At 45.3% G+C, this 27,324-nt stretch overlaps 1 protein-coding gene across 4 annotated transcripts in view; it reads left to right on the top strand.

Annotated features, from left to right (window-relative positions):
- LOC110000872 (A-kinase anchor protein 13) overlaps positions 1–27,324 on the top strand; it is a 124,644-nt gene that overhangs the window by 65,864 nt on the left and 31,456 nt on the right. For 2 of the 4 annotated variants that reach the window (XM_065952440.1, XM_065952441.1), the window contains exons 11-17: positions 9,052–9,197; positions 12,990–13,348; positions 15,651–15,698; positions 21,645–21,822; positions 22,055–22,157; positions 24,167–24,209; positions 24,441–24,552. In XM_065952440.1, coding sequence (XP_065808512.1) covers positions 9,052–9,197; positions 12,990–13,348; positions 15,651–15,698; positions 21,645–21,822; positions 22,055–22,157; positions 24,167–24,209; positions 24,441–24,552 — 989 coding nt within the window. Of the gene's footprint in view, positions 1–9,051; positions 9,198–12,989; positions 13,349–15,650; positions 15,699–21,644; positions 21,823–22,054; positions 22,158–22,453; positions 22,577–24,166; positions 24,210–24,440; positions 24,553–27,324 lie in introns of all 4 variants that reach the window. The other 2 variants (XM_065952438.1, XM_065952439.1) reach the window with 2 other exon arrangements.

A 27,324-nucleotide genomic window follows, 5' to 3' on the forward strand; every position in this document is an offset into this window, starting at 1 on the left:
GCGAGGTCATTTCCTCATGTGTGACTAATGTGCAGAAGTGGGTCATTTCTGCACGCTTGTTTATGCTCCGAGAGGCTGTATCCTCTGTTTGTTTGAAGTGACAGCGGCTGGATGTTAGTGTGGTGACTTCTCAAACAGCCCGTCTGAAGTGTCACTGACACAAAGCAAAGACAACTTTCATCATGTGAGCCTGAGCAGACGTTTCTTCAGTGTTACTTAAAGCTGCTCTGCTCTCTGTCCTCTGTCTGCTGAGAGGAGGAAATGATTTAAGTGGAGACAAAAGCTGCTCTAATGCCATGAGGTGTGTGTGTGTGTGTGTGTGTGTGTGTGTGTGTGTGTGTGTGTGTGTGTGTGTGTGTGTGTGTGTGTGTGTGTGTGTGTGTGTGTGTGTGTGTGTGTGTGTGTGTGTGTGTGTGTGTGTGTGTGTGTGTGTGTGTGTGTGTGTGTGTGTGTGTGAGTAAGAGATTCTGATGCCACACAAGAATCTGTGGATCTGATCCAATATTCAGATATTTCAGGTTCACCATGTTAACTTTACCTTCACTAAAACTTCATCTCAAAAGTTTAGACAAACTCCTTACGCAGCAAGTTTCTCCCCAGATTCAGAGAAATAAATCAAAATACGATGAATCATCATTTATTTATATCACTCAGTTAAGATTTTTTGTCTCATAGTCCACTGCACGGCTCCTACATCGCACCTTTTGTACATTTTGTGTTTTTTATATTTTACATTTTTAAATTCTATTTTATATATTGTAATATCTTCTTATTCTGTATTATTTCAGTTGTTTCTAGTTCTGTTTTATTTCCTTGTTAATTGTTTAGCACCAATACACCAAGTCAGATTCCTTTATGTGTAAATGTACTTGGCTGAATTAAGAGAATATAATAAATATTCTGCTAAACCGTCTTTTTTCCAAAGTTACTTTTGTTTCTTTTCCTTCTCTGGAAGTGAAATCTGATGCTTTTGAACTCTTCTGTGATCGTCAGAGCAGAACTTGCATTGAAGGTTTTTCTTTTTTTTCTTTTTTTTTCTTTAAATATTTATTATCAGGTTTTTTTGTGCCGTGAATGTAGAGACCGGATCTGAGGTGGATAGAGTCAGAAATCATGGTGAGAGAGAGAGAGAGGAATGATATGCAGGAAAGAGGCCACCGGTCACATTCAAACCCGGTGTCGTCCGCTCAGAGGACTCTAGCCTCTGTACATGTGATGCATAATCTAACCGCTAGGCTACCAGCGTCCTCTTAGAGGTTATTACTGTGTTGTTACTTTGAGGCTGCAGAAGGAAAAGAACAGAGCAGACACTTATTCCACTCTCCTGTTTGGGATGAAAACCCACCCAAGTCCTCAATTCTCATGATCATGAAACAGAACCTTAACAGAAAGTTTTCAAAGTGTCAAAGTGTCGACACTCGTTGAAGGTGTTGGTCGTTCATGCGTTAAAAGAGGCTGTTAGTGCGTCTTCAGATGTTCACAGGTCTGACTGTTTTACTGGAGGAACCAGGCGCTCTGCAGCTTTAGAGTCTCAGTGATTTCAGAGGTGTGTTTGAGCGGTGTCATGACCACACAGAGGAGCGATGTGATACATTCAATATGTCTTCCATCTGGACAGAAGAGTACGCACCAGTTAACCCTTTATGTGCTGCTGTCGATCAGCACAGTTTTGGGAAGTGACTTTTGTTCCTGTTACTGTGCGAGAAGTTTCTCAGAGCTTTGTGGCTCATGATGTCATCGAGGCGGATCTTAGAGCGCCGCTCTCTGAACCCAACGACCCCGACAAACAGATGACATCATAGTGAATAACACCTCCTGCTATCAGCTGGAGAGAGAGAGACTGTAAAGAACACGGGAGTTTTTTTGACATGTTTGACAGTTTTTAAACTTCTGACACCGACGGAGTCTACATGGACTACAGCTCTGTTAAACGCCGACATGGCGTTGCAGATGTTTCTTCATTGCTGCAGAAGTAAGACTCTCTTGTTGCCACCGCCATGTTTGTTGTGCTGATGCGTCACTTGGTTGATGCCGCGCCTGCACAGTCGGCAGCTTTCAGAATCCGGGGTATGGAGTGTATATACATGACACAGTTCTTTGTTCTGATGTCTCCAGGTAGAAAAATCCTGTTTCTGATCCGATGTTTACACACATCTACACAGAGAGAGAGAGAGAGAGAGAGAGAGAGAGAGAGAGAGAGAGCGAGAGAGAGAGCGAGAGCGAGAGAGAGAGCGAGAGAGAGAGAGAGAGCGAGAGAGAGAGAGAGAGAGAGAGAGAGAGAGAGAGAGAGAGAGAGAGAGAGAGAGAGAGAGGAGAGAGAGAGCGCGAGAGAGAGAGCGAGAGAGAGAGAGAGAGAGGAGAGAGAGGAGAGAGAGAGAGAGAGAGAGAGAGAGAGAGAGAGAGAGAGAGAGAGAGAGGATTATTTAGTGCCACACAGAATATAACGTTGAAGGGTGGGTGAGGGGGGATTTCCCTGCAGCATCTGGGACGACATCACTTCCTGTTTGGCTGAGATATCTCCCTCTTCTTAAACTCAACTCATCCCTCATCCCAACATCTTTTATCTCTCTCTCTCCGTCAGGTCGAGAGTTTATGTCACCGTTTGAATTTACTTCAGAGAAGTGTTCAGTAGTCTGAGTTGAATGAAGACTTTTTAAAGCAGACTAGTGAAACAGGAAGTCAAAGGGACTGACCCTCTTTAGCCGGTGTCAAAGGTCGGGGTGAAGAGGTCGACTGAGGGGTATTAAGTTACCAAACCACCCGGTCTAAGATGGAGATGAGACTTTGTTCCTACTGTGATCTGCCTGAAGGTGTCCGACAGTCTCAAAATATCCAAATCAGCTGAGTGGAATCTGAAGTTTTACATTTCACAAAGTTTAGATGCACAACGCTCAAAGCAACACTTCACAGAGAACAGCTGAAGCTTCTCCACATGCACACAATCGGCTGTGTGGCCGTCCTGAATCTGCGTCCCATCATCTCATGGATTCTTGTGTTTTTTAAAAAATGCAGCGTTGGGTAGTTTTGCTGCCTGTGGTCTGCAGGCGAGAGTGTTGTTTGTAATGTTGCATGATGTTTGGCTCGACTGGATCCACAAACCCTTATTTATATAGGAGGAGACACGCCTTGGCTTCAAGGGCCAAAATAATCCAGCGAGCCTGGAAAACAAAGATATAGGGGTAAATGGTAAATTACAGTCTGGTTAAGTGGTGTTCAAGGACGACTGCAGACGATTGGATTTTGATTTTAGGGAGAAAAAGGAGGAAACATGTAAGCAGCATCTTGACTGAAGAGTGAAAAACATTGTTCATAGCTTTCAAATTTCTAAAAAATGTCTCCTTTTCAGATTTAGAAAACATCATTCATACACTCTTCCCTTCCAGGTTGATAACTGCCACACTCTTTAATCCAGGTATCAGTTAGGGGAACATTCAAAGGCTGCAGTCGGAGCACTTCCTGACACTCCCTCACATGTGTGGTCTTTTCTCTTTTGATGCACCTGATTGCTGTTTGAGATCAGACACAGGAACTCCCAGAGTCTCCGGATGTGATGAAATGTGATCGGTCCTCTGCTGCCTTAAACTCCCGGCTGCCAGAGGATCTCAGATTAGCAAAATCTGAGATCCTCTTTTTAAAAATGTTTTTACTGACATGCTCCTTGGTGTGTCTTACAGTCCTGGTCTGCTGGATTTGTTTAGACCTCTTTGTATTTTAATATCTGCGTTTGTGGCACTTTGTGATTTCAACTTGACTTGAAGGTGGATTATAAATGTTTATAAATAAAAGTGACCCCGCCCCCCTGCTTTAGATTTCCAGTTTGCTGCTAGTCCTGGACGGTTAAACGTTCAACAAGTCATTTTTTCAGAAAGCATGGACACAACATTTTGAGTTTATTCAGAGAAATAAAATCCAGGTTTTTACCCCAGAGAGCTGATAAGATCTGCACCTCCTCTCCTCTCTCAGCGTGAAAACGTGCAGACAGAGGAGAGAGTGATGTCATGACGACCATGGATTCTTCATCTGGTCAGTTACTTCTCACCACGTTGATTCTGCAGACGGGATGATTTGTGTGGAAAAGATGTTATGTGCTTCTGCTCAGAGTTCACGCCCGCTTTGTATTTGTTTCAGTTGTGATAGGAGTCACTGGTTTCATGACTTTACAATAAAGTACAGTGTTGACAAGTTCTACAAGTCTGTGTCTGCAATGAAACACTCAGTTTCCCCCTGAACTCGATCACATGCTTCTGTCAGTTTCAAAGGAAGAATGTGTGACTTTTTGATCCAGTAGATGTCGCCCTTGAGCTCCAGCATGAAACCAAAACAAACTACTGTTAGGCCACGCCTCCTCCATCCTGAAGCCTCCGCTCTCCTCCAGAGACACACCTCCAACCCCTCTCCACTCACGTTCACATGAAGGAGTTATCAATTAGAACGCACCGTATTTAAGCGCCATTAAGTGCAAGCTGCAGACAAAATTGTTAGCATGCATGTTAGCATGCTAATGTTAGCGCTCTTTAGTTAGCTCGTAGCTTCACATTGTTGTGTCAGCATGCTGATGTTAGCGCTCTTTAGTTAGCTCGTAGCTTCACATTGTTGTGTCAGCATGCTAATGTTAGCGCTCTTTAGTTAGCTCGTAGCTTCACATTGTTGTGTTAGCATGCTAATGTTAGCGCTCTTTAGTTAGCTCGTAGCTTAGCATTTCATGTAAACTGACACAGAATGAGCGTGATCTAAAAACTCTTACTAACATCCAAATAATCAGTGAGTATGTTCTTCTTCTTCTCTCTAGTTCTTGACTAAAACAGCTTTTATACACAAGGGGAGGAGCCGGCCGTCCCGTCCATGTAAACACGGCTCTGACAACAACACAGCCAGCGGGACTCGAGCTTCTCCCTCATTGTAGACAGTCAGGACTCAGAGACACATTTACACAGGACAGACTTTATGATTTATTGATGTGGAACATGTCGATCATTCTTCCTTTAAAGCATCAAGCGACTGTATTTTAGTTTTTTTCTGCTTTTCTGAACATTTTAAAGATTTCAGGGTGAAAACATGAACTGTGACAATAATCAGCAGTTGACTGGTAGTTGCAGGTATGTGGGACACGATTCTGCACGACAGCACAGACATATTGTAACTTAAACATCTTCATTTGTCGATACATCTCTCATCTTTTTTAGCTTTTCCGTGCTTCATCCGCTTCAAACGCTCCTCTGTGGCGATCGTTTTTAATCTCTGAATCAAAGTCAAATGAAAGATGAAGAAAAAAAACACATGTTGCATATTAGTGAAAGTAATGAGTACAGGTGTTCACATTCAGCAACCTCAACCACCCACTGAGGGCTTTACACCTGTCCACTCTGTGTGTGTGTGTGTGTGTGTGTGTGTGTGTGTGTGTGTGTGTGTGTGTGTGTGTGTGTGTGTGTGTGTGTGTGTGTGTGTGTGTGTGTGTGTGTGTGTGTGTGTGTGTGTGTGTGTGTGTGTGTGTGTGTGTGTGTGTGTGTGTGTGTGTGACTAAGGGAGACAGCTGTCAAAGCTCACAGTCCCCTGCTACTTTTGGAGGACAGGTGTGAGGGGGAGGAGTCTATGAAAAAACTCTGCCACTGCTGTCACCCCAACTCACCACTCCCCCCCCCTCCCCGGACACACACACACACACACACACACACACACACACACACACACGTCACATTGTGGGATCCTCCACTCGTGCTGGACTTGTTACCTACGTTAAGACTCGGTGGAAATGTTTCTGGATCAGCTTCCTAAACCGCCGTGGTCGAGGTTAAGCGCTGGCGGAGCGCGTGGGGAGACAGGTCGGTGGAGATTTTCTGTTTGGAGTGTCATATTGTGTAAAAGAAAGAAGAGCTTATTACTGGATGTTTTGAGAAGCACGTCCACATGATATCACCCTGAATAAGACCTGGAGGTGTGTGACTCTCCTTCTCAGTGATTGGTTCAGAGACACTCACGCTGTATCTGTCACGACGTGTTTCAGACTGACTCTTTGTGACACCACATTTCTCACTTTGTGTATTTTTGGCTTAATTGTTGATAAGCAGCTTCACGGTGGTGTAGTGGTTAGCTCACAGCGAGGAGGTTCATGGTCCCATGCAGAGCTGGATAAACACTGAAGCTTCAGAGTCCACCACATGGTGACCTGAGTGAGCATCCACTCTAGAGGGGAGGGGGGGGAGACAGCTCTCTATGATGTTTAGAATTTAGACTGCAGTACCCATTTTAAACACTAGGGGTCAGAGTTACATACTGCTCCTTTAATGATCGATAATCTCGAAAAGTACCGGAACATTAAACTTCAGATCTAGAGTCGCTGTCTAAATGTCAGAACTTTGTTAGCTTTGTGCGATCAGGACAGCGTGTAGGAGTTTGAAACTATAGGTTCCTATAGGACGTCAGTTTTCTCTAGAATCAGAGTTATGGTGGTATCATGAACACGTCGGCCTGTGGTGGAGCGTCTAACCCTCAGGAGGAAGCAGTCAGTCACTTTCAGGAAGTCTGTGACTGTGGCCCCTCGTTTGCTCGTTTCAGAGTAACAGATTATTATTAGGCGATTTAATGAACATGTTAAGAAAATACAAACACAAAATAAAAAGGAAAAAAACAAAACAAAAAAAAACTGGCTCCATAGCAACAAACAAATAACTGAAATAATATAGTTCATGTTCAAAAGGGATAGGAAGAAGTTTAAAACTTTCCTGGTCCTACCCCTTCTTATTTTTGTGCTTTATTCACAGAAGAATCAAAATGTTTTCATCAGTCAGTGAATGATGTTGGACTTGTTGGCCAAAACAAATTAAGTTTTTAGACAAATCAACACAAATAATGGGAACAGATTAACCAAGAACACCAAGAAATAACCAAACAGAAAGTTACAGATTATTGCTAAAGTGACTCCTCTGCCAAACCCCTTTGTCCCCCCTCTCCTGATCCCCTTCCCGCCCCTCCTTTTAACAGCTGACTGCAGCTCCATGTCCCCCCCACACATACTATAGTAACATATGTTGTTCTTTGGGCGTCTGGCTTTACTTTAAACCTGCATTCTTTATGATGTGTCCCTCGTTCCCTCACAGAATCCAGATCCTCCAGCGGCTGAACTCACACACACACACCACACACAAAGAGACGCACACACACTTCCTCTTTCTCATGTGAGCGCAGGGAAAATGTTCTTCAGGGACAGAAAGAAGAACTTCCTCTTCCTGCAGAAATAGACCTCAGAGATGATGTAAAGGAACCCGCTGGGTGAATGATCTCATGCAGCTGTTCTTGGCATGTGGCTGAAGTAAGACTACTGTGATTACACATGTCTGCTTTTAGTCTGGGATCTTATCTGATCATGTCCTTACATGTAGACGAGCAGAGAAATGTTGTGCTTGGTGCAAACTTTAGGGTGGGTTACTTGTTATTCAGTGGGTGGGGGGAGGGGGAGGGGGGGGGGGGATACCAAAGCATCTCTTGTTGGGTTGCTGTTAAAAGCTGCTGTGGCTAAAGAAAGAGGGGAGTTGATGAACCGTGTTCTCAGACCAGATGGCTGGAGGCGGAGCTTAAAGGTTGAGTCTGTCGCATTTTTTTGTTTTGTAAACACAACATTCAAACATGGCCCCTCCTCCTCTAGAAGCCCCGCCCCCTGCAGGATGTAGTGTGTACGTTTACTGCTTGTACCTACACTGCAAGCCAACGGTATTTTATTTTGAAGGCGAAAGCTGCTGACTCTGTCCTCACTTTAGGAGAAGTCTGTGTTTTATTTTGAAGGAACAAGCTCCTGACTCCATCTTTAAAAGCGCCTGCATGATGTCCCTGATCACACCTGGTCAAACATCAGAATGAGGTTTTCATTAACTTCTATATTTAAAGCTGATCCAGCAGGAGAGTCCTCTTAGGTCTTTGTCCCTCCTCCTCCTCCTCCTCTTCCTCCTCCTCGGGGTGACTGATGTGATGCTGCTCCGCCTTCAAATGCAGTTTTGCAGAAACATCAATAACTCTTTAATCTGAGTGAGAATCGGACTTCAGCTCTGCCCTCAGACTTCTTTACACACACAAACAGGAGTTGTTTTCTTTTGCAGTTTAGCACAGACGGCTTTAGTAAAGACAGGCGGCCATTGATCCTCCGGCCTTTTCACACCTTCTCAGATTCCCAGAAGTCACACTGATCTCTCAAAGACCTGATTATGTTTGAGAGGAGGGGGCGGGAACATATTATTCTGGAAACATGGCGTTTCTCTGTGTTTTTTTAACTTTTGAACTCTGAATGCTTCCTTTGAGGAAATCTGAAGTGACATGGATCTCGGGCTGAAACTGATGATTATTTTTCATTGATTCATCTGCAGATTATTTCCAGATTCACAGATGGACAAAGTCGATTAAATCTCCTGTGGGGAACTGTTGGTTCGTGTTGATTATGGCTCCCCTTGTGGACGATGGGATGTCTTTTATGTCCCTGCTGTTTTTTCCTGATCATGAAGTGTCTTCATGGAGGAGCTACAGTACGTCTACTCGAGAGCCCGCCTCCTGAAAGTCAAAATATTCTCATTGATGGTTTGCTTTGCTTTTTTAAAGAAGTCTGATTCATAGCTGCACAAAAAAACTCCTCACAGGAGCTTTAAATGAAATGAAATGCGAGTAAATGTCATCACAACTTGTGAGCATGCTCAGTGTCATGAAGCTGCTTCATTTCCAAATCTATGGTCCGAAACACAAAGACGTTTCACTCCTCTTCATGTCAAATTGAAAAGCTGAAACCAGAGAATGTTTGACACTTCTGCTGCAGTTGTTTCACTTCTCTTCGTTTGAAGGGGACATCACTGTTTTGGTTGCGTTGGCAACGGCCATGGTGTATGTGGTTGTCACTTATCATTCGGGCACGGGGGGGGGGGATTGGGATGAGGGGTTACTTCACTGAGCTTGTATCCTGAACAACACTGTTGAGTCCTATTGATTAATAAATGAAATGTTGCAGCCTTGGCCTCCTCTGGTACGTTCATATTTATACATCAGTGTTAACACATGTGCTGTTTTTGTGTCTTTCAGGATCCTCGCAGTCTTCAGAGTCTCCCAGCACACCCAGCAGAACCAGCAGGGTCCCCAGTTGTCAGTCCACAGCTCACAGAGACTCTGGCAGCGACATCGAAAGCTTCCTGAACGCTGAGACGGGATACGACAGCGTCTTCAGAAAGGTCAGACTCTCTCTCCGCTTCCTCTTTGTAAACAGAGTTCTGTGAGTACGATGCATCCCCAGGAGAAACAAACTGGACCCCGACTCAATGTTTCTTACTTGTCTAAGCTGAAAACATCGCACACTGCCTTTTAAAAAAATCAATCACTGATCCAATGTGTCGGTTTCAAACTGGGAAGATGGGAAAAAACTGCAGGGCAGGAGTGAAGTCAAGAAAAAGAAAATGTAAAATAAACTTGAAACGAGCAGAAAAAACTTCATACTTTTGATGTGTTTCCCTGCGAGTGTAGAAACAACTTGTTCCAAAAGATCAATGGAACAAATGTGAAATTAATGGACAATGTATTTACTTTGATTTAGCAGGAAATTCAGGGCACAACAACTTTCACAACACCCTCTCCTGGCTGCCATCCAAGCCTCCCGCTCACTCTCACTGAGCAGTGAGAACATGTTTCTGTGTGTTTGCCCCTGCAGCTGCTCCTATAGGGATTATACAGTATATATGAAGCAGCTATTTTGTCAGTCTACGCTCGGCTTTTTATTTATCAGCACCCCGAGGCTGAGATGCCAAACATGTACTAAGCATCTTTTTCAAGCCGGCAGCTCTGCTCTCCGCTGCTGGGGGAAGCGCGAGCTGCGGTCCCTGCTGTCGCTTGGCTGATGTTTAAAGTCTGTTTGAAGCCGGGGCGCCCTTTGGTTACAGCTGAAATACTCGTTTTCTCTCCCATTTTCTGCAGTGTGGAGAACTCCAAGCATGCTCCTGTTAATGTGAACGAACGTCCTTTTTGTTGTAATATCAGAGTGTGATGAACATTAGGACACGGTGGACACACGGGGACGGGCTTAACCCTCAGACATCAGTTTCATTTACGACCCTCTTAAGTCACTAAGGACAAAAATGTCCACTTCCAAAAAACTGCCATAAAAATAGAACAGATTCATATTTTTTCGACTTTTATTTGCATAAATCTCTTAAACAACTTCAGCCCTTCTCAAAACTACCAAACATTCAATCATTTTGAGGATTTTAACCCTTTAAATGCCAGAATCATTTAATCAAACTGGCATTTAATTATTCAATATTTTATAGTTTTGAGCAGGGCTGAAGTTGTTTAAGAGATTTATGCAGAAAAAAGTAGAAACAAATATCAATCTGTTCTATTTTTATATCAGTTTTTGTAAATTGGACATTTTCACCCTCCAATGTCCAAATAGGGAACTACATTTGAAATCTGATGCTACACAAAAACTAACAATGCATCAAAGTCAATATTTTGGATAATCTTTGACATATCCAAGACTGATTTAAAAAAGAAATCCCCCAGCCACCAAATATTTGTATATATAACCCTAACCCAACAGTGACATCAAGTAATCAAACTGGCATTTAAAGGGTTAAAATCCTCAAAATTATTGAATGTTTGGTAGTTTTGAGCAGGGCTGAAGTTGTTTAAGAGATTTATGCAGAAAAAAGTAGAAACAAATATCAATCTGTTCTATTTTTATATCAGTTTTTTGGAAGTGGACATTTTTGTCCTTAGTGACTTCAGAGGGTAGTAAACATGATTCAGTGTTTTATTGATCTATTAAAAAAAACTAAAATGTGCATTCCAAAATGTGTCAAGAGATAAACTTTCTTATAAAATGTGTTCCATATGCACTAACAGACAAAATGATGACCAGATGAAGAGGAAACATTTGACCAAATGGACAAAAATGTCCGTAGTGATGCATGATGTTAAATTCCCCCACAATACCCAAACAGCTAAATTCAGCTTCAGTAAGAAAGGATTAATGTTTGCGGTGTCTTTTTTGTAGAATATCTCATGCTGGAAATGTTCTACAAGCCGTGGAAAAAAAACTGTGAGAGAAAATGTTGTATCAGTGTAAGGTCACGTGTCCTGGAGCGGCGCTCTTTAAAGGCTCTCCAGCTCCAGTTTGAAAGTGGAGGAAAGAGAAAGTTTGAAACTGAGCTCAGTCCTTCTCCTGCTTCCAAAGCTTCAATCGAACGACCTCCAAAACATGACCTGCACTCGTATGCACTCTCTCTCTCTCTCGGCTGAATGTATACACGTTAAATACTCGCATAAACAAACCCACACTCTCTCCCAGAGGACGCCGTGTCGGCAGCATGAAGCAGATCTTTCATTCGGAGCTCTCCAACAGAAGCGTCTCTGTGCTGAGCTCACACAGTGCAGCTGGCAGCACAATAGAGCCAGTTAAAACTCACACCTACAAATTAGCTCTGAACACACCATCATACCTGTGTGTGTGTGTGTGTGTGTGTGTGTGTGTGTGTGTGTGTGTGTGTGTGTGTGTGTGTGTGTGTGTGTGTGTGTGTGTGTGTGTGTGTGTGTGTGTGTGTGTGTGTGTGTGTGTGTGTGTGTGTGTGTGTGTGTGTGTGTGTGTGTGTGTGTGTGTGTGTGTGTGCAGGAGCTGTTTCCCACCAGAAACACACAGCGAGTACTTTATTTATCAGAGCTGTTTGTTTCCTCCTTCTTTCCTCATATTACAGAGCGGCCTCGTAAAGACAAACAGGGACTGTACGAGGGAGAGATGTTGCTCTGCTTTATCATGAAGTCACCTTTTCTTCTTTGCATTCCCCCCCCCCCCCCCATAGTCTCTCGCTGTGAGGTTCATGTGTGAACAACAGATCAGGAGGATTTCAGGCTCAGTCCTCCTGAAGTTATCTACATATTTTCAGGAGTATGGATGTGAAAACGTCTTGTGTCCTGTAACTTGGGCTCTGTGCCGTCGTTCTGGGTTTTCTGATAGTTTCAGTCTGTTTCCACCTCCTGACGTTAATCCATAAATCTTAAAGGAGTGCATGTGTGAAAACGGTGTTGGTGTATAAGTTGGCTACGTTCTTCCAGAGAAAGGTTTGTTTTCTCAGCGTCTGCCGTCATTTATTGGTGTTTGGTTTGAATGTCAGTGTTTTGCTATAAAGCTGCTCGACCTCATTATCCTTAAGCTTTGCCATTTGGTCCTCATTATATCTCGTTCCTGCGGGTTAAAAAAAGCTCCCTGACGCTCTCTTTATTCATGCATGAGTGAATGAACGCTGATGGATATACATGATGAGAATAATTGGAAGTTCTCTTCTCTCACATAATCTACATAGATCTATTTATTTATTCAGTGAAATGTGCTCTTGGATTGCTCCACAGTTATTTATACTACAGTGCTGTTTGGTTAAAGGTTTCTTTTCTTGTGAGGCTCTGTTCTTGACTCTTCCTTGGTCACATTCATAGCAGCCATTTTTGTTTAAAGCTCAAACGCAAACACATGCAGACAGAGGATCATAAATGATTACAAAACAAAGTGACTTTCTGACAATTTTCTCTATTCACACATTTTTTTTTTTGGCTCAGTTCATTTCAAAAACATTTTCTAATCGAGCTCTGAGCCGGAAATCCGGACGGTCTCTCAATAAAATGGTGACCTTCATTTCCTGTGGATAATATACTTACATGTGACAAGAACCTCAAACAACCCCACTTAAAACAACAACAACAACAACAACAACAACAACAACCCCTCTAAGCACCCTGAGATCGTCATGGACTAATCCTTGGTTCCATGTAGGATGAATATTAATACTTTGAAAGAGGATACTAGTGCACATGTCGAGTCTCTGAAATACCAACATTTCATCCGGTTATAGAATTTATCTCTGTCATCTTTCCATAAATGAAGCGAGGTCTGATTAACTCTGACAGTTCCCTGTGGGACGCCTGGGAGAGAGATTTTTTAAAATTAAAACACTCTCTCTTTTTTCTTGTCTTGTCTGCAGAACGACGAAGCAGTTACAGGAGGAGACAGCACCAGCGAGGTCTCCGTCTCCTGTTCCTCCACCGACGACACCGCCAGCGTAGGTCCGTCCAGCTCCAGTCCCGAGGGCAGCCAGGGTCTGGAATGCAGCTGGAGCCCGGAGGAGGGCGTACGGACCGGGGCTACTGTCACTGCAGGACTGGACAGCGGCGGCGGTGGTGGAGCGGGAGACGCTGAAGAAGAGGCCAAAGACAGAGTGAGCGAGGTGCCACGGCGCTCCTGCCTCCTCAGGAACAGCAACCGGTCCATCTCCCCTCTGCGGCGCCACAGCTGGGGTCCGGGAAAGAACAACGGAGGAGACGCAGAGATGAACCAGAGGAGGTAAGACTGAGGAGGAGGCTGTGGTGGCGTTGGGTTCATCGTGGTATTTGCTGGTGTTAGTCTGATGTGTGCAGATTTTTAGAGCTTGTTGAGTTCTTTCCCTCTGTGCCATGTTGAATGTTTCCTCCTCCTCCTCCTGCTGTGAGCAGCTGTGTTACCATGTGTCTGCTGCTTCTGTGTTAACACATGTGATGCACAAACTCGTTCTGACAGTCATCAGTTAACACTCACTACTCGTTCTGGTCGTTAAGAGTTTATTAAGCTCTTTATTTAAAAAATTTCCCTCCATGCAAAAACACACAGAGAAGTTAAATGACACATCAAATACCAACCTGCCATCACCACGCTGCAGCTTAACCTTATTATACCAACGCTTGTTTACATATTATCTCCTTATATTCAACACTGTCACGGCTTGATTTAAGCTTTAAAGAGGAAAACAATAAGCGTTGAATTCAAGAACAAAACAGATGGTCTGAAAGATGTACACAAAGCAGGAGTTTCAGACACGATAACAACCATTAAAAAAACACATTAAAACTAAGCTGCAACGTCCGGTGTTTAAACATGAAGCTGATGCTGAAGTGTAAAATCCTGCAGTTCCTGGAGTGTCCACTAGAGGCTGGCTGCAGAAGCACAGGAAGTCACATACACACCCATTCTAAAAAGCCTGTTTTTACAGCAGAGATGAACATGTTTACAGCCTGGTTCAAAAAACCAAATAGGTGTGATTAGCTCATGTCTCCATGGACACACACTGTAAGTGGATCACAGAGACTCAAAGAGGAACCTGTGAGAGTCGGCAGGTTAGAGGACAAAGATCGAGGTCGTTGTGATCTCTCCCAATGTGTGAGGTCACATTGCGTTTAAGCTCCACACACACAGTCAGACATGCACACACACACACACACACACACACACACACACACACACACACTCTGCGCTGTGCTCCCCTGCTGTCAGCTGATCCTGTGTCTCCTCTGTAACGCCTCTGTTACTCCCTCTGAAGACGGTACAGCAGATTGTGAAAATTGGCATCAGTAATGTCATTAAAATCTTAAATCTGTCCCTTTAAGACGATTATCCTGAACACACGATGTTTTGTTTTTACTCTGCGACATGACGATGTCACAGACAGACCTGCCTTAAGCCGGTGTCACACTGCAGGATCATCAGGACCATTTGAGGTCCGATTCCTTCCCGACAATCGCGGTGATGTTCCCGACTCGAGGATGCTCGGAAACGATTATAAATCTTCTCCAATTTCTGTCGTAGTTTTAGTCGTACAAAGAGCCAATCTTATCTTCTGCTCGGAGAACGTTGAAGACGCCCCAATTTATTTCAAACATGTTTGATTTTTAGGAATTTAAAATCTTGGTGATTGCGTCACTCAAAGGGTCTGGAGGATGTCGTGTGTCTGAAGAGAACAACCGATGTTGTCCTCGTCTCCCCCGGATATATTTCTTCACCCTAATTGCGTTCCTCCGTCGGGCATGATAATCTAAGTAACATCCTGTAGGCTGTGAAGTTCCATTATGTTCATTTTTGAGATTATGTAGAAGAAGATCTGTTAAAACTCCTGCAGTGTGAGGGGGCGGGCTTTAATCGTGCCTGAAGATCTCCAACACACTGAGAAAAAGATGGCAAGACACAAGAGTTCATTCTTTCATTCATTATGTCCGTATTGACCCGCCCTCCCCGTCTGTCTGTCTCATCCATCACCTCATCACCCGTCTGTCTGTCTCATCTCACCTCATCACCCGTCTGTCTGTCTCATCCATCACCTCATCACCCGTCTGTCTGTCTCATCTCACCTCATCACCCGTCTGTCTGTCTCATCCATCACCTCATCACCCGTCTGTCTGTCTCATCACCCGTCTGTCTGTCTCATCTCACCTCATCACCCGTCTGTCTGTCTCATCTCACCTCATCACCCGTCTGTCTGTCTCATCTCACCTCACCACCCGTCTGTCTGTCTCATCCATCACCTCATCACCCGTCTGTCTGTCTCATCCATCACCTCATCACCCGTCTGTCTGTCTCATCCATCACCTCATCACCCATCTGTCTGTCTCATCCATCACCTCATCACCCGTCTGTCTGTCTCATCCATCACCTCATCACCCGTCTGTCTGTCTCATCCATCACCTCATCACCCGTCTGTCTGTCTCATCCATCACCTCATCACCCGTCTGTCTGTCTCATCCATCACCTCATCACCCGTCTGTCTGTCTCATCCATCACCTCATCACCTGTCTGTCTGTCTCATCACCCGTCTGTCTGTCTCATCCATCACCTGCAGCTCCGTCTGTAGCCACGGTGAAGGGAAGCTGACCTTTCACAGGAGAAGGTAATCATGAATCACATTCATCAGATCGTTGGAAAGATTGACTTGTTGCTAGGTGACCAGCGAGGGCGTGGCCTCGGGGTATAAATGTGTGCTGGCTGATCTCCTGCTGCTTTGTGCTGCGTCCCTGCTCACTACTGCTCTCTTTCCCCCTGCTGGAGTGTCAGATGTACTACCGCAGAGAGACGGCTGACACCTACTGGTGTTTTCTTTTTATTGATGTGGTGAGAACTGGCAGCCAATGGGTGAAGAGGGGGGTGTGTCATCGAGGACAGAAAAAGTTTGTTGAGGCGTCAGGGGAAGTTTGGACTTCAGGAGAAGAAAGCGGTGAAAGCAGGAGACTACGGTGGCTGGGAAGTTCAAACCAACAGTAAACAGTGTGAAACATTCTCACAAAGTTTGAGATAAGATGAACACTCAAACTCTGTCAAAGCAAACATGACGACTCAAACTGATGATGTTTGAATGTTTTTAATAAAGGAATTAAAACTCCACTTTCTGCTCTGCAATAAAAAATCTGTCAACCGCAATGCATGATGGGATATACAGTCAGTTGTTGACTACTCTTCCCAATGCATTGTGGGATACAATGAGTGCACTATAGGGTAGGATGATGCTCACAGCCTCATTTCTAATATCGCTCCTCTTAAGTTCAGCGTTGTGTAGCCGGTGAATAACAACCGGCCTCTGATTGGCTGTGAGACCTGTCAGGCCTCGCTGTTCTTCATGTCACCTCGGCTGCTCTGACTGTCACTTTGACATGTTGACTTCCTGTCAGCGCTCGCGATCACCAAAATACTGCAACAGGAAATGATCTTCAAACTATTTTAAGTGTTCGTGTGAAAAAGTTGTACACACACACACACACACACACACACACACACACACACACACACACACACACACACACACACACACACACACAGACAGACAGACACACACACGCTGTACCTGAGGGAACTAGCTACTTCCACACAGTGACTGAGGGGAGCTTCAGGAGGGCGTGAGGCGTGAGGTGTGTGTGTGTGTGTGTGTGTGTGTGTGTGTGTGTGTGTGTGTGTGTGTGTGTGTGTGTGTGTGTGTGTGTGTGTGTGTGTGTGTGTGTGTGTGTGTGTGTGTGTGTGTGTGTGTGTGTGTGTGTGTGTGTGTGTGTGTGTGTGTGTGTGTGTGTGTGTGTGTGTGTGTGTGTGTGTGTGTGTGTGTGTGTGTGTGTGTGTGTGTGTGTGTGTGAGATGTTTTGGAACATGACCTACTTTGAATCATATTTACTTGCTGCTTGATTTGCATTTGTCGTTTTTTGAGGGTGAACGTGCGTCTCAGCATGTAGTCAGTCAGTCAGTCAGACAGTCAGACAGTCAGTCAGTCAGACAGTCAGTCAGTCAGTCAGACAGACAGTCAGACAGACAGACAGTCAGTCAGTCAGTCAGTCAGACAGTCAGTCAGACAGTCAGTCAGTCAGACAGTCAGACAGACAGTCAGACAGACAGTCAGTCAGTCAGTCAGTCAGTCAGACAGTCAGTCAGTTAGTCAGTACAGTCAGACAGACAGTCAGTCAGACAGTCAGACAGACAGTCAGACAGTCAGACAGACAGTCAGTCAGTCAGTCAGTCAGTCAGACAGTCAGTCAGACAGACAGTCAGTCAGTCAGTCAGACAGTCAGTCAGTCAGACAGACAGTCAGTCAGTCAGACAGTCAGTCAGTTAGTCAGACAGACAGTCAGACAGACAGTCAGTCAGTCAGTCAGTCAGACAGTCAGTCAGACAGACAGTCAGTCAGTCAGACAGACAGTCAGACAGACAGTCAGTCAGACAGTCAGTCAGTCAGACAGTCAGACAGACAGTCAGACAGACAGTCAGTCAGACAGTCAGTCAGACAGTCAGTCAGTCAGTCAGACAGACAGTCAGACAGACAGACAGACAGTCAGTCAGTCAGTCAGTCAGACAGTCAGTCAGACAGTCAGTCAGTCAGACAGTCAGACAGACAGTCAGACAGACAGTCAGTCAGTCAGTCAGTCAGTCAGACAGTCAGTCAGTTAGTCAGTACAGTCAGACAGACAGTCAGTCAGACAGTCAGACAGACAGTCAGACAGTCAGACAGACAGTCAGTCAGTCAGTCAGTCAGTCAGTCAGACAGACAGTCAGACAGACAGTCAGACAGACAGTCAGTCAGTCAGTCAGTCAGTCAGTCAGTCAGTCAGACAGTCAGTCAGTTAGTCAGTACAGTCAGACAGACAGTCAGTCAGTCAGTCAGACAGACAGTCAGACAGACAGTCAGTCAGTCAGTCAGTCAGACAGTCAGTCAGACAGACAGTCAGTCAGTCAGACAGACAGTCAGACAGACAGTCAGTCAGTCAGTCAGTCAGACAGTCAGTCAGACAGACAGTCAGTCAGTCAGACAGACAGTCAGACAGACAGTCAGTCAGACAGTCAGTCAGTCAGACAGTCAGACAGACAGTCAGACAGACAGTCAGTCAGTCAGTCAGTCAGTCAGTCAGACAGTCAGTCAGTTAGTCAGTACAGTCAGACAGACAGTCAGTCAGACAGTCAGACAGACAGTCAGACAGTCAGACAGACAGTCAGTCAGTCAGTCAGTCAGACAGTCAGTCAGACAGACAGTCAGTCAGTCAGTCAGACAGTCAGTCAGTCAGACAGACAGTCAGTCAGTCAGACAGTCAGTCAGTTAGTCAGTACAGTCAGTCAGTCAGTCAGTTAGTCAGTACAGTCAGTCAGTCAGACAGTCAGTCAGTCAGTCAGTCAGTCAGTTAGTCAGTACGGTCAGTCAGTCAGACAGTCAGTCAGTCAGTCAGTCAGTCAGACAGTCAGTCAGTCAGACAGTCAGTCAGTCAGTCAGTTAGTCAGTACAGTCAGTCAGTTAGTCAGTACAGTCAGTCAGTCAGTTAGTCAGTACAGTCAGTCAGTCAGACAGTCAGTCAGTCAGTCAGTTAGTCAGTACAGTCGGTCAGTCAGTCAGTCAGACAGTCAGTCAGTCAGTCAGTCAGTCAGTCAGTCAGTCAGTACAGTCAGTCAGTCAGTCAGTCAGTCAGTCAGTTAGTCAGTACAGTCAGTCAGTCAGTTAGTCAGTACAGTCAGTCAGTCAGTCAGTCAGACAGTCAGTCAGTTAGTCAGTACAGTCAGTCAGTCAGACAGTCAGTCAGACAGTCAGTCAGTCAGACAGTCAGTCAGTCAGTCAGTCAGTCAGTCAGTTAGTCAGTACAGTCAGTCAGTCAGTCAGTTAGTCAGTACAGTCAGTCAGTCAGTCAGTTAGTCCAGACAGTCAGACAGACAGTCAGTCAGACAGTCAGACAGACAGTCAGTCAGTCAGACAGTCAGACAGACAGTCAGTCAGTCAGACAGTCAGACAGACAGTCAGTCAGTCAGACAGTCAGACAGACAGTCAGTCAGTCAGACAGTCAGTCAGACAGTCAGTCAGTCAGTCAGACAGACAGTCAGACAGACAGTCAGTCAGACAGTCAGACAGACAGTCAGTCAGTCAGACAGTCAGACAGTCAGACAGACAGTCAGTCAGTCAGACAGTCAGTCAGTTAGTCAGTACAGTCAGTCAGTCAGTTAGTCAGTACAGTCAGACAGTCAGACAGTCAGTCAGTCAGACAGTCAGTCAGTTAGTCAGTCAGTTAGTCAGTCAGTACAGTCGGTCAGTCAGTCAGTCAGTCAGTCAGTCAGTCAGTCAGTCAGTACAGTCGGTCAGTCAGTCAGACAGTCAGTCAGTCAGACAGTCAGTCAGTCAGACAGTCAGTCAGTCAGTTAGTCAGTACAGTCAGTCAGTCAGTCAGTTAGTCAGTACAGTCAGTCAGTCAGTTAGTCAGTACAGTCAGTCAGTCAGACAGTCAGTCAGTCAGTCAGTTAGTCAGTACAGTCGGTCAGTCAGTCAGTCAGTCAGTCAGTCAGTACAGTCAGTCAGTCAGTCAGTCAGTCAGTCAGTTAGTCAGTACAGTCAGTCAGTCAGTTAGTCAGTACAGTCAGTCAGTCAGTCAGTCAGTCAGTCAGTCAGTCAGTTAGTCAGTACAGTCAGTCAGACAGTCAGTCAGTCAGTCAGTCAGTCAGTTAGTCAGTACAGTCAGTTAGTCAGTACAGTCAGTCAGACAGTCAGTCAGTCAGACAGTCAGTCAGTCAGTTAGTCAGTCAGTCAGTCAGTCAGTTAGTCAGTACAGTCAGTCAGTCAGTTAGTCAGTACAGTCAGTCAGTCAGACAGTCAGTCAGTACAGTCGGTCAGTCAGTCAGACAGTCAGTCAGACAGTCAGTCAGTCAGTCAGTCAGTCAGTCAGTCAGTTAGTCAGTACAGTCAGTCAGTCAGACAGTCAGTCAGTACAGTCGGTCAGTCAGTCAGACAGTCAGTCAGACAGTCAGTCAGTCAGTCAGTCAGACAGTCAGTCAGTCAGACAGTCAGTCAGTCAGTTAGTCAGTCAGTCAGTCAGTCAGTCAGTCAGACAGTCAGTCAGACAGTCAGTCAGACAGTCAGTCAGTTAGTCAGTACAGTCAGTCAGTCAGTCAGTCAGACAGTCAGTCAGACAGTCAGTCAGACAGTCAGTCAGTCAGTCAGTCAGTCAGTCAGTTAGTCAGTACAGTCAGTCAGTCAGTCAGTCAGTCAGTCAGTTAGTCAGTACAGTCAGTCAGTCAGTCAGTCAGTCAGTTAGTCAGTACAGTCAGTCAGTCAGTCAGTCAGACAGTCAGTAAGTCAGTACAGTCAGACAGTCAGTCAGTCAGTGAGACAGACAGACAGTCAGTCAGACAGACAGTCAGTCAGTTAGTCAGTACAGACAGTCAGTCAGTCAGTCAGTCAGACAGTCAGTAAGTCAGTACAGTCAGACAGTCAGTCAGTCAGTGAGACAGACAGACAGTCAGTCAGACAGACAGTCAGTAAGTCAGTCAGTCAGACAGTCAGTCAGTCAGACAGTCAGTCAGACAGTCAGTCAGACAGTCAGTCAGTCAGTCAGACAGTCAGTCAGTCAGTCAGTCAGTCAGACAGTCAGTCAGTCAGTCAGTCAGTCAGTCAGACAGACAGACAGTCAGTCAGTCAGTCAGTCAGACAGACAGACAGTCAGTCAGTCAGACAGTCAGTCAGTCAGTCAGTCAGACAGTCAGTCAGTCAGTCAGTCAGTCAGTCAGACAGTCAGTCAGTCAGTCAGACAGTCAGTCAGACAGACAGACAGTCACTCAGTCAGTCAGTCAGTCATGTATGATGTGTATGTTAGGGTGTAATAATGAAACAGAGACAAGAGGCCTTTACATCCTGGGTTGAGTCGTCTGTGTTGATGGTTGGTGAGTGCTGCTGTGTCCCTGATCGTCTCAAAGGATTCTTTTTGGCTCAGTTTAGGTTAGTAATGTTTAAACGTTGGCCCGATGATTTGCCGGATAATAGAGCGCCGTATGAAGCCGAGGGGCTGGAGATAACAGAGATTTAGTGCCGGAGCGAGTCTGTCCTGCAGCGAGCGGCGCTGCGGCTGTGTAGCATAGCTCATCCTGAAATGTAGCTGTAGTTTTCCTCTCCATAATCGTTGCATTGGATTCTTCCAGGCCTCTTTTTCAGATCTATGTAATTGGGTTTGTAAATCACAGCGGCCGAGCTCTCGATGCTGATGTTGGAAGTCACTCGCCGCCGCTTCAGCTGTAAATCTGCTCCAGAGCCCGGTGATAAGTCAGCTGGCTAAACTCTGTGTGTGTGTGTGTGTGTGTGTGTGTGTGTGTGTGTGTGTGTGTGTGTGTGTGTGTGTGTGTGTGTGTGTGTGTGTGTGTGTGTGTGTGTGTGTGTGTGTGTGTGTGTGTGTGTGTGTGTGTGTGTGTGTGTGTGTGTGTGTGTGTGTGTGTGTGTGTGTGTGTGTGTGTGTGTGTCAACAGGTGCGTGTGTTTGATGCAGCTGTAACATGAAAGCTGTGATGAAGCCTCGTCCCTCCTCTTCCTCTTCCTCACCTCTGCTTCCTGTTTGTCTCTGCAGCTACAGCCTGGAGGGTCTCAGCGGGGCCCAGGAGGAGCTGAGAGGCCCCGCCACCCGGGTCCCCCGGATCCTGGAGCCCTTCAGGATGCCCCGGCACGACAGTGACGACAGGGGCTCTCTGGTGTCTCTGACAGAGGAGCAGGAGGAGCTGGGGGAGCACACCAGAGAGCACGACCCGGTCAGGACACACACACACACACACACACACACACACACACACACACACACACACACACACACACACACACACACACACACACACACCATCACTTTATTCCTGTTTCTCCATCTGCTAATAAACTGTTTCCCTGTCGTCTCCTCAGCATGTCCTCTTTTTTTTCATGATCATCGATTTGATTGTCGTGCTCTGTGCTTGACTCCACCTTTTCTCTCTCTCTCTCTCGCTCCAGAAAACGAGGCGCTATCGACCTCTGCGGAACAGCTGTCCTCCCATGTCCCTGCCCCTCACCAAGTCTGTGTCCATGCTCGCCATCAGCCAGAGAGACACTGATGGTGAGTGACGAGTTGTGAGATAGGAAGGGTTAAGAATCTAATAAATCTAAGGATCTAACCCCTCAGGTGGACACACCTGTGTGAGCGTGCACGCCCTCTGACATCATGATTCTGTCTTTAACTGTTATTTTGTGAAAGCTTCTCTTCATCTTTCACCCCCCTCCCCCCTCCCCTCCTCATTGTCGTACCACACTTCCTTAATTTTAATCAGCGGAGGTTTAATCACTTTAATCAGTTCCTGCTGTGATTCTTTCCTTCCTCCTGCTCCCCCCTCCCCCCCCGCCCCCCCCAAAAAGCTGTGGGACGTCTGAGACGTAAGAGGCGAATTTCCTTCTCTTTCAACCTCTCCCCCATCATCACCAAATCTAGGTCTCAGTTCGTTTACGGGGACTCCTCGTCTAGCGATGATGATAGCTTGAGTAAGTAACGAGAAGTGAACGTAGCTGCTGTAGAGCGAGGCTGTCAGAGCGCTAGCTGCTACTGTTAGAGACCCCCAAAGACCCCCTTAAAGTACTGCCCCCCCCCTCCCCCCCGAGTGTGTCCTCACTGTCCTGACTGTCTAGAAGAGTGAACATAGACATGATGATGGTGCATAACGACCAAGCCCACAGGTTCATTTTTGATGCAGACGCTTGCTTTGTGAATGTGGAGTCGTTGATGTAGGACGCCATCTTTCTTTGTATTTATAATAATAATAATAATAATAATAATAATAATAATAATAATATAACAATAAATAAATATATAAATAATAATTTAATAATAAATACATTAATAAATAATAATAATCATTTAATAATAATAATAATAACAATAATAATATAACAATAAATAAATAAATAATAATTTAATAATACATAAATTAATAAATAATTTTTTTATAACTCACGGCGAGGACAGAGAACATGACTTTGTCTTCCAGCCCAGAGGAGCATGCAGCTGACCTTCCCTTAGATTAGTCTTTGTTTTTGTCTCTTCACAATAAGGAAACACAATCACCAGAGAAAGAGTTACAAAAAAAAAAAAAGCAATCACATCCCCCGCCCCCCCCCCCGCCCCCCGCCTCATTCTTCTTCTCTGTCAGCTCCACTTAAAGACACTCAGCTGTGTTTTTCTACCTGTGAGGTCTTCCTTTAGTGTCCCTCGTGTGTCCTTTGTGTCGCCTTCAGCACAGGCATGCAAAAAAAAAAACACCAGAAGATCACGTTACAGACGTTGTTGTTAGAAGGTGTGAAAAGAAGTATTCCTTCTTTATCTTCCACCAACCAGGAAGTGAGACGACGTCAAAGTACAAGATTCATTCAAGGATTCCTCCTTCATTTTGTTCGTCAGTGACGCCAGGAAATCCAGATTTAAATCTTAGAGCGGCCTAGCCTCAAACATCGTAACTCAGAATGTGTTAATGAGGCTTCAGGGGAGGACAAAATATAATTTGCTGCGATCTGAACAGAACTTCTGTTGGGAACTTCTACTTTTTGTTCCTGTGGTACTGACACTGTGGAAACACCGTGATGGTGTTTGATTCTTTTGCTGCGATAATCGGCCGGGGGTTAAAGGTCATACTTCAGCTTTTAGTCTCAGTACTCGCTGCCCTCATCAGTGGCAGAAACATTTAGATTTTTGGCCTGAACACGGCTTCCACGAGAGCAGGTGATGTTGACTACTCTCCTCAGGGACATTAAAGGAAACAAATGAAGGACAGGAGTGTGTGTGTGTGTGAGGATCTCTGCAGCCAAGAGTGAAAGTAACAACGTCCTGTTTACAGAAAGGAATCTGCACACTGAGAAATCTGCAGCAGCCTCAGAGCTGTGATGTGTTCAGGTGCAATACTGAGTGTAGGTCACCTGCATTGTGGTAGCGCTCGGAGTCAAATACTCAGCTTGCGGTTGTGTGATTAAAAGCTAAGACTCCAGGAGCTCCAGGTTCAGCGTCAGTGAGGTCATTTATGTTCAACCACCTGAGATGACAAACAAATTCCAGCTGCTCACTTCTGCTCTCGTTTCTTGCAGGTATGAGGTCGTTTTCAAGTGCCTCTGGATCTCTGGCATACAGGTAGGTCAAACTCTGCACATGCACTTTACCTGAAATATAAGTGTTTACATCTTGACTGTAGCTGGGACCTTTTGATAGACCTTTAAAGAAACAGTGTTCAGAGTGTTCAGAGCAGCTGATTCTCAATACAGCCTGTACAGAGGTGTGAAAACTGTTTTCAGAAAGTGTAAACAGTGTGAGGATGAAATGTGAATCTGTGTGTGTGTGTGTGTGTGTGTGTGTGTGTGACAGCATATCGGAGGAGGAACCTGGCCCTCTGCGAAGCGACACTGAGGGGAAGAACGTGACAAAAGTCAGCCGGACCTTCAGCTACCTCAAGAATAAGATGTACAAAAAGACCAGGGTGAGATATCTTGGCGTCTTTGTTTCCTTTTTTTTGTTGTGATTTTGAAATGTACAAAGAAATTACATCAAATATTACAAATGTTTTCCCCTTTTCTTCCCCCCACCCCCCTGCAGCACATACATGTATAGAAGTGCAAATGTGCACCCCACCGCCATCCACCACATGCAGACCCCACATACATCCCCACCCCGGATCTGTCAAGGAAAAGATAGAAAATAAAAACATATTTCTAGTCAAGCATGTCGCACACTGTCTTTAACTATATTGTATGCTTTGAGGGTCTTAAGGCGGGCCCCGTGCATTCGGGCCACAGACCGTTCCATCTGAACAATCTCAAGAAGAGAGTTGGCCCAATGTCGCCATGTGGCGGTTGACATCTCAGTGCCAACACTTCCTTTGCTGCAGTGAGACCAGCCGATAAAAATGCTGCAAAGACGAGTTTAAAACCGAGTCTTCATTGTTTTTATTTTTTTTATTGCACTTAAAAAGCAAAACAAACACAATAGATCAGTGGAAAAACAGACAGTACATAATGATTAGTTAATTAATAAAACATACATTTTGAAAGAAATGTGCTGGAGGAGCCAAATAAAGCCAGAGGGGCTCGTCGAGTGTTTCTCTCTGAATCCATACTGATGTGTATAAAGAATATTATTGTCATTGAAATATTTAAACAAGCCGATGTAGACTAGTTTTATCCAGAACTTTAGAAAAGCACAGAGTCACACTGAGAGCCGCCCCGTGCGTCCTCCTCTGTCGGCCTCTGAGCCGCTGCAGCTCAACAGTTGGGGGTTGCATGTCTTGCTCGAGGGCAGGGCACTGTTTCTCAGGGTTGTGGCTTTGCAATCTTTCTGGCCACAAACCGGTGAGTGTGTGAGGTGTGAAATGGGGTCCAAGGTCGTCGTGTTTTCAGACACAGAGTCAGGACAGTGTGAGTTCAATCAGTCCTGTTTCATGTATCAGTTTAAAAGATTCAAGTTGAAATATATTATTCTATAAAGGTCCATAGGTCTCTCATTATCATGAAACTGACAAACGTTCTCGGGCACTGTACAGATTTCCTCGTGTCAGCGCCCCTTCGACTGTTGCTCTTGTGCAGCTCTTGCAAGGCGACACAGGGGTGAAGGGGAAGTAAAACAGGAAGACAGAGCTGGCTGTGGTCTGATAATCTCATCTCGAACCTCAGTCATCTTTTTGCTTTTAAAGTGACAGGATTCTGTAGCAGATCCCCCACAACCTGCAGCTCTCAGAGGTTTTTTAAAAAACACAGATCATCTTAAAGGGCTGACAGAGAAATGAAACCAAACTGCATGAGGCAACACCTCACTGCCTGCACACACACACCTCATCTCTTCTTTAGATACGACTAGCTCTGCCTTCTCTCCTCCCAACGAGAAACAAAAGAACTTTAAAGAATGCATCTAAATGTCCTGAGTATTTGATTGTGTGGACACAGAGTCTGGAAGAGGATCTAGAGTGTGCTGTTTTGACATAGCGCCTGTACCAGACTGAAAGGTCATTGCAGTAATAGCACGTCCTGTAGCAAGCAGTCACTTCCTCATTGCTGCGTTCCTGACTGAGCCTCAGTTGCCGCTCGTAGCTCCAGCCGCTCGGCTGCCGCCTCGGGATGGTGTGCAGGAGATTTGCAGGGAGCCACGGCTTCTCGCTGAGATTGAAAGGCTGGCTGGAGGTAGGCTAACGGTAGCTCTCTGGTGTAATTGTAGTGAAAGGACTGTCACAATATCATGTTTAAAGAGAAGCTGTGTGCTCCCCTCAGGGCTGATGTCTTTTTTCCACTGAAGTCATCCTCGCTTACACAGCCCAGTGTCTCTTTTTGTTTCAAGCTCGGGTTCGGATGTCACAAGCTATTTCTGCTCCTGTTGAAGCCAGATGACTTCATTTCATACTTGTGTTTTGTTTCTAAGTGTGACTGTCAGTGTTTAGTTTATATATCTGCAGGTGTCATATCCAACTAGGACTGTGATGTGGTGAAGAATACTTCATCAGGCCTCCTGCTCAGAGACTTTTGGTTGATTTGTTTCACCTTCAGTCGCTGTTTGTTGCAGGAAGTGAGAAAGCAAAGTGTTGTAATGTCTATTAAAAAAAAAAGGCAGCTTGCTGTGGTCCAGTCAGCCTCATGGTATCTCGACGCGTCTGAAAAAACAAAATGAGCTGGAGTACGTCAGAGCTTTGTGGTCCCGTCAAACCCGAGAGGCCCCGGGGCCGGCTATTAAAAAAGGAGCTGGAAACTCTATGTTCCCATTTCCTCTGGGTTTGGGTGGAGGCTCTGTGATGCAAATCCAAGAGAATGAGCACTCTGTTCTTCTCGGCGTGGCTTTATGAGGATTGTGATTGAGCTCAGTGTGCAGAGATGACCAAACAGCTGAGGATGACCTCGTCCAGGAACGATGGAGGGAGCAGAAAGACGGCCCTGTAACGGAAAGGTCACAGCTTTGATTCCCAGACAGCGCGTCTCCGACTGGAGTCGAGTGTGTTTGAGCCCTCGCTGCTCATTCATCAGGAGATGGTTTCTCATAAAGGACACCATGTCATGATTAAATGTTTCCGTTTACTTGGTGACTGTTGTCATGGACTACCAGCTGGGATTGTAGATCTGGAAATGTTTCAGCACCTTAACGTTACCAACATATCCCTGCAGTTTATTATATGTAATAATTGATCATGTTCAAAATAAGAAACAGCTAGGTGTTGTTCTGCCCTCTGAGTCTGCCTTCTCACCGTAAACAATAGGACATGGAGCGAGAAAGA

This window comes from Labrus bergylta, chromosome 3, assembly GCF_963930695.1.
Source record: "Labrus bergylta chromosome 3, fLabBer1.1, whole genome shotgun sequence".
NCBI lineage: Eukaryota > Metazoa > Chordata > Actinopteri > Labriformes > Labridae > Labrus > Labrus bergylta.